At 43.7% G+C, this 13,043-nt stretch overlaps 1 protein-coding gene across 3 annotated transcripts in view; it reads right to left on the bottom strand.

Annotated features, from left to right (window-relative positions):
* Positions 1-5,387, bottom strand: part of UBE2E3 (ubiquitin conjugating enzyme E2 E3) — a 54,807-nt gene extending 49,420 nt beyond the window's left edge. For 2 of the 3 annotated variants that reach the window (XR_014616286.1, XM_084208918.1), the window contains exons 1-3: positions 5,207-5,387; positions 3,733-3,935; positions 1,542-1,592 (exon numbers count right to left, since the gene is read on the bottom strand). Coding sequence is in view for 2 of the 3 variants with exons in the window: in XM_084208918.1 (XP_084065044.1) it covers positions 1,542-1,592; positions 3,733-3,926 (245 nt within the window). In the remaining variant the exon portion in view is untranslated. Of the gene's footprint in view, positions 1-1,541; positions 1,593-3,732; positions 3,936-4,761; positions 4,821-5,206 lie in introns of those variants that run through there. The other variant, XM_084208919.1, reaches the window with a different exon arrangement.
* Positions 5,388-13,043: the final 7,656 nt, after the last annotated feature.

The raw sequence follows: 13,043 nt of genomic DNA, 5'->3' as shown, positions 1-13,043 counted from the left end.
GTACCAGCTCATAAGCAAAATGCTCTGCAATACTCTTGTGCTAATATGAGAGGAACATGTGCTGCCAGGAAGCCAAGTAACAGATAGTGCTGCTGCAGAGTGTGAAAGCTTCTCTTTCTAAAAGCTGTAACTTGCTGTACCCGAAACTGCTACAATTATCTTTTTGGCAACTGTAAGCAAAGCATCAGGGCTCTATTTCATTTAAATACTTTCTCTTCTGCCATGCCCCTTTGATGGTCCAAATATAAATTGCAGGACCAACACAGAACTAGATCCCAGTAATTTATTTAAAGTTATCTAAAGCACTTATTTAAAACCAAACCAAACCCATCTCCCCACACAAAACCAAAAAAAAACCCAAAAAAACAAAAATGCAGAAAAACCCCCAACAAAACAAAACCAAAGAAAAAAAAAACCCCAACCTAAAACGAAAACACAAACCCCAAACCCTAAACAGAGCCACTGACCCTACATGCAAATACATCAGGCTGCCACAGGCAATCTACAGCACAGTCCTCAGGACAAGATGCCTTCACCACAAATTCAATAAAACACTGCTCTGGCTTAGCCCCTGCACTCATGGATTAGTGAGACAGAGGAGTAGCTCATATTTTATCAAATTCACAAAACACACACCAACTATTCAAAAGCCAAACAATTCCAACACAGAATCAGAAAGTATTTCCAGCAAATTTTAAAAACATGTACATGGCTCACTGTTACATGAGTTATTAAGATACCTTCCAGTCAGAAATCTTACGGAGATGCCTCAAATGAAAGCAACATTATTTAAAGGTAGCTTTACTGCAAATCTGAACACTGGATGCTCATAGCTAATGAGAATTTTAATGTATCCTTTAAACAAAAGTAAAACATGCAAAAGATTTAAAGAAATCAGCTAACTGTGATACTATCTAACTTTCCTACAGATCAAGTGCTTCAATTCCAAACCATCACTTTAAAACTAAATAACTCAGCCTTCCATGCTTACAATTTCATTTTCTAAAACCAAACAAGTGCCTCCCAAGTTGGGAACTTCCTCAGAAATATTCTTTATCAAGAGACTACACAAGAAGTCTGACCAACAGACACATAAATTTAGAGGCAACACTTCAGTTTATCTGTTAAACAACATACTAAGAGAAAGCATATAAAAATCACATACGGTTCTTCACTTCAGAATGAAAAGATCACTCTAGAAACTCAGCACTTAAAAACCCAGTTCAAACTACATGCAGACATTAAGTTGAAAGCTTCAGCATATTTTGACATTCATATAATTAATGTTTCACAAAGGCAGTGACCAGCTATGAACAACAAATGGAACAGATTTCACTGCATACATCAATCACTAATGACTAAACCTCCAACATGCAAACAAAATATCAAACTTCAGTTTCAAACGTTTTGTGTGCTTGTTCAATCCTCTGTATGCAATTTCTGTCTAACAGTCACCCGTCGTAAACACTAAGTTTGCCTTTTGTTAACCTGAGCACATTAATTTCCTACCACCGACCACAATTTAAGAAGCCATTACATACCTGCAGTTAGGAGGAGGATCAAGGGTTATCTCAGCTAGCTCCTTCTGGATTCTGTTGGTGAAATGAGAACAGACACAAAGCATTTGAGATAGTCTATAGAATAAATCAGGGAATTACACTGCCCTCTACCACCATGCAGTTAAATGCAAGATTGGCTTTGCCTTCAGTAATGCTAACATGGCTGCTTCCTCTTTGTTCTCAGAGGCATAACCCAAATCCCACAGCTGAGAAACTTTGCAGCTTTTTTCCTGCTCCACGCTGCATGTAAACAGAACCCTTACAGCTGAGCTGGGTAGAAATTTCCCACAACTATTCAGAAAAGTAACTCTTTTTCACATCCGAGCACTTTTTACCAGGGAGATTTTCTTTTCAAGCTAATATGCAAATGAGGCGGGGGCGGGGGGGGGGGAGCCTGCACAAGCAGATTTGACAATGACTTTAAACCAGAGCTACAGGACCTGTGACTGAGGCTCAAATGAACCGTGCTGGCAGCAGACACAGTCTTTTCACAATATTTTACCTATTACTTTGCAGTGTGTTTAAAAAGTGGATTTGCAGATCTGCCAGGCTCTGTTACTGGAATAATCTCTCTGGATCAACTTTGCTTCTCTCCATACCTTCTGCTGCCTTTCCTCCTGCAACCTTATACAGTAGCTGTATTTATGTCCTAAAAATTGATACAATAACTTGAAATAATCTGTGCATAACTTTACTCTATTATAAACATTCACGAGGAGTTAAGATCTGAAAAATTAGTACTGAAAACTTCCTGTCAATTTAAGTTTATTCAGGTACATAAGAGGTGCAATTTCAAAATACACATGGTTAACTCCTCTTAAAAAAATCAAAACTTCTCTTCACAACAGGACCCATAAGAGCAATACTGTGAATTTCATGCAAATAGCAGGTGTTAAAAGGTGAGCTAACAGAAACTGCTCTGGATGTCCTTGCAGTAATACCAATAAATTCAGTCAGCCTACTGAACTATCTGAGATGCATGGAATTAGACTTGCAACAATTAAATTAAATAAAGACAACATGAGAAAACTCTGTGTCAAAAACCTGTATCTTAGGCTTGTCAAATAAAAACAAGTAACAACAAATTACAAGTGCTACAGAGTAGTTGCAAAACTTTATTCTCTTTAGCCAGCCCTATTTCAAAGGGTTTCTTTAACAAGCTCAAAAGTCATCAAAGCCGAGCAGCCATTCTCTGCAACATTTTTAACATATTTCAAAAGGAATTTACTAAGTTTAAGTCCAATACTAAAGTGTTCGTAAAAGTCAGAACCACAACAGTCATGCTGAGTAAGCAAAATTTGAAGCTACTACAACTATTTTACAACTGTTCTTGCTACAGGATACTTGTAAATGTTTTCAAAGAAAAGCAACTCCAGGGAAAGGACTGGAAAGTTATGCTTCATCTCCAAAGACAGCTGGAATTAAAGAATTTACAGTCTGAGTATTTCATACAGCTGATCTTTGTACCAGAGTGTACATCTTGAGAGCCAGACTGCCAATAAATATATATGTAAATGAAAGTGCAACCAAAATAACTAAACAAGGTTTCTGAAAATTCTCATATTTAAAGGTAGAGGCTACCTGTAGAACGTCACAGTTTAAATCCACAGATCCTAAGGGAGAAAAGTCACCTAAGTTTCTCCCAGAAGAATGGCAGAATGAACCCATTCCTTCAAGGTGCGTAAGGCTCTCCTGTGCATCATCTTGAAAAGCTCTCATAAGACCCAGAGAAGCCACTGGGGTTTTATGACTTCTTTAATTAGACAGCATTGCCTGTCATCAGTCTACCGACCATAATAAAATACTCCAGGAGGACTCCACCCTATACCAACCAGGCATGGAAACCCAACTCAGAAAGAAAGCGGCAGAGCTCTCTCACACATTTTTGCAAATACAAAATGTACCTAGGTGCCCCCCTCCCAGTCAGCCTGTAAGTTACCAAGTTCTGTACCAACTCTTCAAAAGACATAGGACCATTCTGTGTAACTGTTACACCAACAAGACTTGGATCAATTAAAACATGGCTTAGCAGGCTCCTGTCCAGAGTTGGTAGTTCACTCCCTTCCACATAGCTTTACAAGAAGAACGCCTCGGCCCTGACAAGTGCAGTGTGAGTACTGTGACTCCAAATACTGTGCAAAAATACTGCAGGATGTTTCACTCCTTCCTTTACCTTTTTGCACTAGTAGATAGCTTAGCAGTAGTTTTGCTGGATAGTTTGGTGTTCTTCTTCTGCTGGGTGGCAGAGGGTTTTCGTTCTTCTTGCTCTTCAGGTTCAGGTGCAGGCGGATCCCTCTGATCGGCATCTGAACTACCACTGCTGGTACTTGGACTTTCATCATCTGACCTCTGTCTATCACTGGACATCGTGGGGAACTTTTTGGGGAAAGAAAAGAGGCAGAGTTAATACACAAGGAAGGACTCTCCCTTGTCATTCCCCAAGCTCCACTGACCTCTGCCTACCACTGGACATCACGTGAAACATTTTTGGGGATGAAAAGAGGGAGAGTTCATACAACAGGCAGGACTCTCTCTTGACGTTTTCCAAGTTCCAGAAAACTTTGTAGAGGTGACAAGTCAGTTTCAGTGAGAAATTAATCAAAATATACTTCCTTGTCTCATACCCGAGGACTGGAGTTTGACAGCTACAAAGCAATATTTACACTTCTGAAAATACAGATATTTCCAATCTTTAAACCCACTCGCATTTTTTTCATACTTTAAACAATATGCCAATTGTCGACTTTGTTCTAAGGCATGAGACAGATTTAGCAGGGTACTTAGGCAATGAACATTAATAACTTATGACACACTGTAAATAACAGACCTCATTGAAAATGTTTTTTAAAAAGTCACTAATAACCTGTAAATATTTACACTGGAGCAGAGCATTTTATTGGGTCCAAACGCCAGATCCCCCCTCTTCCCCTCTCTCCGAGAAAATACACAGCCAGTAACACTTGGGTTGATTTCAGATGGAAATGTACACTTGCTCTAAGCGTTTAAAGGGCTGGCACGGGGGGAACGAGGTTTGGTTTTTTCATTGGTGGAAGGGCTTTTTTTAGTAAGGGGAAAAGCCCCGCGACGCAATTAAAGCCACTGGGGTAGCAGCAGCCTCGGTTATTTACATGGCCAGCAGCGAGAACTGCATTTGGCCACCACAGAGCTGCCGGAGGGGGAAGAAGCATAATTCAAACTGCACCTTCTGCACAGCTCTCCCCGCCGCCGCTCCCCGCGCAGCTCCGCCAGGCAGACCGACATTTTTCCGCCGATCGGGAAAGGGGGGGGGGGGAAGAAGGAGGGGGCTGCCCCGGCGGCCGGGGGGGCCCGAGGAGGAGCGGCGGGAGCTGCGGCAGGGCTGGATCCAGGCGGCCGCCCGGCCGCGCTTTGTGGGGAGCGCCAGCCCGCCTCGGCTCGCCTCGGCTCGGCGGGCGGCGGCGGCGGCTCGCCCGGCCCCGCTCCGCACCGTGCGTGTGCACCAAGTGAGGCGTGAACTCGGGCCGGCCCCGCGTCCCCGGCCGCCGCCAGGCAGCGAGCGCCGAAAACAAGAACAAAGCTCCTCTACCAGCCCCCCCGCCTCCTCCCCGCCTCCCCCCACCGCGCTCGCCCAGCCGCCGCGGCGGCCGCCTCGCCCGCCGCTCCCTTACCTTCGCCGGCGTCCTGTCCCGCTGCTGGGTCGGAGGGGCGGGATGGCGGGGGGCCGGGCCGGGCCCGCGGCGCCCGAGGAGGGGACGGAGGCGGCCGGGGGGCTCTACGGCGGCGGCGGCGGCTCTGTGGCCGGGCAGTGTGGAACATTGAGAGCCGGAGCAGGGGGGGACGGGGGGAGGCGCGGTGCGGCCCCGCGGCCGGCGGGTGGCGCTGGCGGGCCCCGCTCTGCGGCGCGGGCTCCCGCGGCGGGCCGGGGGGCCGGGGCGGGGGGCGGCGGGCGCGCGCCGCGGAGCGGAGGCGGGGAGGGGGCCCGGCCGCCCCCGGGCTCTCCCCGCCCCGCCCCGGCTCCCCCGCCCGCCCGCGGCCGCCGGCGGAGCTCCCGGCGAGCGGGGGAGGGGAGAGGGGGCGCTCGCTCCCGCCTGCCGGCCGCCGGGGTGCGCGCAGGCGCGCTCCCGCCGCGGCCGGGGGCGCGCGTGCTCCGGGCCGGGCAAGGACAAAGCGGCGGCCCGGGAATGGGGGGTGGGGATCGCTCCTCGGTGGCCGTTCGACCCGGCCCGGCGTCACCCGCAGCCGTCAGCTGAGCCCGGCTCCCGAGGGGCTCCAGCCTCCGGCCCGCCGCGGGACTCGCCGGGCCGGTGCCCAGCAACGGCGATGCCGGGGGGGCGTGCGGTCTCCAGAGCCCTCGGCCTCGCCAGCCTCACACCTCACACGCCTCGGCCCGTGCCCTGCGCCCCGTGTCGGGGCAGGGACGCACAGGTACGGGACCCGTGGTGCTTTCTTACCCCGCCACCACAAACGCCTGCCCTTGGCACTTTGTCACACATGGGAACTGGAAAAACGCCGGCCGCCCTGCAGCCTCACCACTCCGAATAGAAGGGTTCGGCATCAAAACCAGAGTTAGCTGTTCCGCGAGCAGTCGGCACACCAAATCCCAAATGTTTTAAAGAGGAAAGGGGACAATTGATGGCAATTGTGGTGTCACAGAAAGGTGCTATGGTATGGAGGTGTAGCTTGTTTTCTGGCCCGTTCCAAATGCACGGTGGTGGTGTGCGCTGGAACAGCTTCTCACACTGCCCAAAGCAATCCACCGATTCAGAGAATGTAAATACTCCAGTCCTAGACCCTGATCACGCTGACATTGAAGTCCAGTTTCTTTATAAAGGATCTTATCTATCTGTGAAAACTAGACGAGGTTGATGTGGTGGATAACTGGCTTCTGCAAAGAAATTAACAATTACTATAAATGTTTGTGAAATTTACAAGAAATCTCAAGACTAACAGTTGCTGTCCAGCACAAGGGCTTTTGCCTGGATAGCTTTCATCATCAACAGCCTAATGACTTAAAACTGCTGTGTTTTCTTAGTTTGTACCAGATCAAGGGCTCAGAGAGCATAGACCATGCTCTAGAGGGAATAAACAATTGGAGTGTCAAGGAATATCCTTCAGTTGAAGTTAACTCAGTTGAAAAGTATGCTGAAGATTTGGCAGGAAAGTTGAATGATATGATGTGGAGGAATACTGGTGGTTTGTTTGTTAAAGTAGGCTATAGAGAATTCCCAGCTCACCACTACAGGCAATTTGCCCCTGAGGTATGCTGTAGAAAATTCCTAGCATAAACAGTATCTGGCATGATGAGCAATCTGGGCATAATTAGTAAAAGGGAAGCGCAGCAATATCAAAAATCCATCAGTCAGCACTGAGAGCCTTTTCCCTTTCCCCTCCTCCCATTATGTTGATGATGTTCAAGATGAAGCTTGCTGGAACTTTGAAAGTCAGGATTAAGTCTTTAAAATTATTTCAGGGGAAAATTTGCAGTCATCCCCCAAAAAAAAGTAGTAGAAGAATGTACATCTACAGAATGAAAGTAAGTAGATTGGCCAAGAGTTGTACACCACATCAGCTACTGCATGTGTGGCTTTTGTGGCTTTCAGGATACAAAGTGAAAATTAAGAAAGCTCATTTAAGGGAGACTAATAGAAAAACTATTCTAGCTTTTATTTTTTTCCCAGCATTTTTTACTATATTAAAATGAATTTACTACACCAATGTGTGAACATGAAGATATTTATTTGATTGAATATTCATTCATTTGACATCAGGTCTCAGAGGATGACACTTTGTTCTGATGAGGTTGTATGTTCATTGGCTATGTTTGTTATTCACAGGAAGAAAGGGTTCTTTCTTTGAAAGAGAGGGGAAAATGCCAATTTTAGTAGCTATTGTTACAAATCTACATCTTTGTGACTTTTCATATCCCTTGTAATCTGACTTCAGTGTAATTTTATCTGATGTACAGAATAGTAGATGTGTTTTCTCTGTCAGTTTATTGTGTGCTCAAATTGTGGAAGTGCAGCTGGCATTGCAGAGCCTTCCCAAGGAAGTCCTGGGTGCTCAGGCCTACATTTTTTTCCCCAATCAGTTGCCTTTGTTGTTTTTGTTTTGTTGTTTTTGTGTTCTTTGGGGTATGTTTTTTAGAAGCCCTGTTTGCAAACGGTGGTAGATTGGTAGATGTTTGTTTCAGAAGTAGATGTTTTTTTCAGAAGCCCAGTGTCTTTTTGGGTCTGCCTCCCTCCCTGTTCTGTCAGAGCACAGATATGAAGTTTCTGTTAGCACACAGAGGTTGAACAGCTGCCTTGGACTGCATAGACATCTGAACATATTTTTCTAGGTTTAGGAATCACCTAGAAATGCATCTTTCTGTCCTAAGTGTATTTCCCTTCCAGGTTGTGTTAAAGCCCCTGTTGGACTCCTGCTACAGCACCCTACCACAGTGCTACAGATAGATGGGGACAAGGTGCTAGAACCAGGAAATGAACAATTTTATTTTTTTTTAGGTGGATGGGGTAAAATTTTGATTGTGTTTTTGTTTGTGGGTAATGTCGCAGCAGCAACTAGTGCTCCTTGTAAGGTAGCTCTTTTTTCAAATAGTCAGTGTGTCTTGTCCCAAGATAATTAACAGTTTTAACAGAGAGTTGTAGGAAACCAGATTATGCAAAAATCTTGGGCCAAGAAGGGATATAGTGACTTACAGAAGGGAGTTCAGGAAGCAGCTCATCCTGTTGTACCTTCTCCATAACTTTGATTATTCTTACATTGGGATGCTGTGAATTGTTTGGGGTTTATGAAGGAAAAACAATCCCCTAAAGAAAAATGTCCCTACTTCATTTTTGTTCTTAAGAATTCACAAGAGCAGCAGAGGTAAATTTTTTGAGAAATAATGTGGCAGTGGACAGGAAGCAGCCATTAGAAAGCCACCTCCTGGTGCCTTTGTCAGCTGGTGTTTGGCCCATCTGTTGGTTTTGTGTTGCCACCTTACAAAGTTTGGCATGGGAATATGGTGGAGGAAGGATGGGAAGGGGGCTGGGTGGAAGAGATGAAGGCAAGAGCCAGAACACTGCTGTGCTTCAATTGTTCTTGTTTGAAGAATGACTTTTTGGAGGCTGCTGTAGTTCAGCAATAATCTCGAGACTGCTGTAATGCAGCCTGTCCTGAAGCCTGGATTTTGGGATTCTTACAGGACTTTTCAGGATATCTTTCCTTCTCTGAATCCTTGCATGCTTGAATAGAATCTGGAGGAGAATTTTGCTGACTTTTTTTATCACAGGAGTTAGCTGTTTAGCTAGGATCCTTTATAACATTGAATACTGCTGTATCAAAATCCATAGAAAAATACTTAGCATGAACTAAAGCACTACATATATTAATTAATCTTCATCATAATCCTAAGTAGTAGACCATAAATCCTTCTGTTCAGCATAGATTGTATTTGACAGTTGTCTTTTACACACTGGAAGACTAAATGGCTACTGGTTGGCTACTGGTTTTTAATGGGCAGATTAGCATTAAGTGCTTAAAAACATTACAGATAAATGCATGTTTCCAAAACACAAAGTTATGTGGATATGTCTGTATTACAGTGTTCACATACAGTTCTTGTGTTCTGTTTTGTAAATTCTTTCCTTGTGTGTGGATTATTGATGCAAGGAAAAAACACAGTGGCCTCTTTGGAGTTCCTGCATTCATTCAAATGAATTCAGTGCTATGTGTGTCAAATGAGTATCAGTGCTTTAAAAAAAATCCATGCTTTATTTTTTTGTGGAAAGCAGCTTGCATTCACTAGCTTTTAATTGCTGTCATTTTCATTTTACTTGGAAAGCTTTAGGAAAAGCAAGAAAAATTAGAGAAAATTAAAGTGGAATTGTTCTTGACTACTGGACAAAAGTAATTCGACTTTCCTAAAGATATTTCCTTCAATAAATAAGCATTATTCCATCTGCAAGTAAGAGGATTTTTTTCCCTTGAAATTTTAATTGTAAATTTCTCCTTGATGTATAGATATGTGTAGTTACAGTTGCTTTAATGCATTTCATTTTTAGTGCAGTGTCTTGAATATTTGACTACAGTAGAGTAAAATGTAAATACAGGCTCTACCTGTACCAAAGTGTGAGAAGAATAGGTCTATAAGTAACGTTATGAATTCCATAAAATTATTTTGTGGTGTATATTCATCAGTACAGCGTGTAAATCATAAGCTAGGGAGAGCCTGGCTCTACAGATACAGCCCTGGCAGACCAGCATTTCTGGAAAACTTTCAGTATGAAATCTGCCCCTTTTCTGCTCACAGGGTGTAGTAAAATTGTGTTGTCATTCTTGGTGTGTGATAATCTGCTATGAAAACTGTAATAGAGAATAATGTTGAAGGCCTACTGAAAATTACATTTCCCTTTTACAAGTAGAGACATTCTACTCCTAAACTGTGTGTAAGTCTACACACAAGCACATGTCTTAGTGCTATCTACAGACTGCTTAGATTGGAAACCTTTGGCTCCTTAAAAGCTCTGGGTCCAAAAGACCAAAGTTTGAGTGAAAGCAGAAAGTGTATAGGCTGGTAGTAATTGAGCTGATATCCTCATTGATGCCAGCCAAGGGAAGGCAAGATAATTATAAAGTCAAATTCACCTGACCAAGATGAAGTCAGAAAGAAATGTACACATGAGGCAGACATTATTCATAAGCTGATGGGTGTTTTTATAGAAAAGTAATAATTAAAAAGTACATGACTAAATTGGCCCACCTGACTGTGTTATTAAGAAAAAGGATCCTGGACAGCTCCTTACTGCCTCGGTCTGACTAACCTATTTACTTCCCTGGGGTTAGGTGAGTAAAAGATTTCCTTCATAGCCTTTAGGGCTGGTGACAATTGCACAAATAGCTTTATCTGGCTTATCAGCATTTTGGCACTTCAGTCCCCATCAGGCTCTTCAAATTCTGACATCCCATCGAGGAAGGGACCTATCAGCATTTAAAGAAAATCTTCCAAATTTCCTGAGAGCCATCACACCTTCTAGTGATGAGTCACAGTGCTTTACATTTATTTGCCTGCCTGGAAAGCCAGGGACACTTCTGAAAGCACCCTAATTATAGGGTAAGGCCTCTACATATTTCCCATTATCATGTCTGCACTGTGTAAAGACTTGCTTGACTGATGCTGTTTTGCAATAAAGAAAAGCAATACCTTTTTTAGCTTATGAAGGTCAGGATTACCAAAGACTCATGTGGAGTAGCTTTATAGCATCTTGCTTTTTGACTAGGAACAAAAAACCATCTGCATTTGTGCACTCCCTTCATGTACAGGAGCCCTGATCTCCCACAAAGGGACAGGAAAGTCAAGTCAGGGCCCTATCATGATAAATCACCCCTGCAAATAAGTGGGCAGGGATGGTCTTCCACAGCCCTGACGCGAGCATGCTGGGCAGTCTCTGCAATAGCAGAAGGTGCTGCAACTCCCAGCAGTTTCTTTTGTGCCTTGGTCAGTGGGACTTCTTCCCATAGTGGGGACTCGTGCCCAGTGTTTCCAGTTGCAGCAGGAGAATAGATCTCCACCCATGGTGGTGGTGAGGGCTGAGAGGGGAGGGCAGCCTCAGCTGAAGTGTTCCCACATAGGTGATCTGCTGCCTCCTGTGCTGGAGCAGTTGCATACAGGCCGAGAGCCTGAGTGGTGAGGTCTCAAATAATCACAGCTAAAGCCATCTAAGATGGAAAGTCAGGCCCTGGAAAAATACTAGCAAAACTCAAGAGCAAGAAAAGATTGGATCCTCAGGGCAAGTGGAGGCCTTCTGTTTGTCATTCAGCACGTTGAAATGTTTCTCTGAAGTATTTGAGTGGTGAAGTGGTGCAAACTTAGAACTGAGTTGCTTTAATGTCACAGTCATTTTTATCACCCCGTCTGTGTGATGTCAAGATGCGACTGTCTTCAAGTAGCTCATTTAGTATCACCAGCCAGAAATCTTTGCACAGGAAAGAAGTTATGATTAGCAGGTGTGAGACCTGAGTCTGATTTTAGTCTTGTCCCATGGTTTCAATAACAAACTCTTCTTTGAGCTTTTGTTCCTTTTTGTAATGAGAATTTCTGTTTTAGAATTTGGAGCAGCACCCTCTTTCTGAGTGAGAACTGAACCAGGCGCTCTCTGGAGTCCTTCACTACTGCTCATGTGGCTGGGTGCCAGCTGGTAGATGAGTGTCCTTCCTGGCCAGCCACTGTGCTGTTTCTCCTGAGCTCCCAGCAGAGAATGAGAGACCAAGGATGTTCTCTGTGCCCCTGTGGAGCACAGCTGCACTGCTGAATGAAGGTATTTCTCTTTTTTTTTGTCTTAAATAGCTCTTGTGTCATTTCCCTACCTTTATTTGCATGTATGTCAGCAGACTGACTGTTGTGTGTTTTCCAGTATAGTAATCCCAACTGCTTCTGGAGTCCTCCTTCACAATGCAGTGTGGCACTGCAGTTTGTGCTTTTACTTACAATGTTTAATAAATATGTAAATTAACCTACTCCATCTCTTCAGGTAGGAGACTTGTATGTATCACAGAATATGCTATTCATGAAGATGGCACAATGGGGCAGGAACTTGAGGTGGAAGTTTAAAATATAAAAATATAATTAGCACAATGAAAGTGTGAGTTAAAGCCTAAATTTAAAGAATTTTAATGTCTCCAACTGGAGCTGAGCTGAAATGATGCTCCTGTGTTCTGTGCAACACTGGTGAGAAAGTGTAGGAAATGCAAGCTTAATTCATGCCAGCTCTGCTTGGATCAGACTACTTGTAGTATTGCCTATTCATACTGGAATTTCTAACAGTTATCATTTACTACCATTTGTTATGTTTTCACTAATATTTAATATGAATATTAACATTCTGTGGTTTTATGAGTGCTTTTAGGTTAAATAAAAATAGAGAGGACTGTGCTATGACAGAACAAATAAGAACATGGTGCTAACTTCAAAACAGCAGAAAAAAATATGCCAATGAAGCTGCTTCCACTCATCTAACATCAAAAGATGACTTTACTTTGTACTGTATCCATGATCTTGAAAGCCACCAAAAATCTCTCAGGGGTGTTCTTATTCCTAAGTTACCTTACGTTGTTTTAATTAATTAGCTAAATGGAGATCATTATTCCTGAGGTCTGCTTATTTTTGTCTCTCTTTCAGCCATGTGTGAGAATGAACTTCTGGCCTTTGCTGATCATGATTTCAAATAGTAGTGTTCTTCCTAGTAGACTGTATTAATCCTACTGGTGGAAATTTTAAGAAAGAACATCTTGGTCAATCAAATTAATCTAATTTAGTGTTGAACTGGAACACAGGTTAAAGTTAAGTGTTTGAATGCCAACATATAAACAGATGGCCAGGTTGTTTTGAGAAAAGCTGGTAACTCCCATCAATGCTTTACATATGATATCTCCTAATATCCAATATATAGTTATCTGGTGCATTGGTGTGGTACTTTATTGTCTTAGTATTAAATCAAGGATAAAGGAGGTATAGAACAAAAAAGA

This window comes from Fringilla coelebs (assembly GCF_963513975.1).
Source record: "Fringilla coelebs genome assembly, chromosome: 7".
Lineage (NCBI taxonomy): Eukaryota > Metazoa > Chordata > Aves > Passeriformes > Fringillidae > Fringilla > Fringilla coelebs.
Note: the sequence above shows the minus strand (reverse complement) of the source record. Positions and strands in the feature narration are given on the sequence as shown.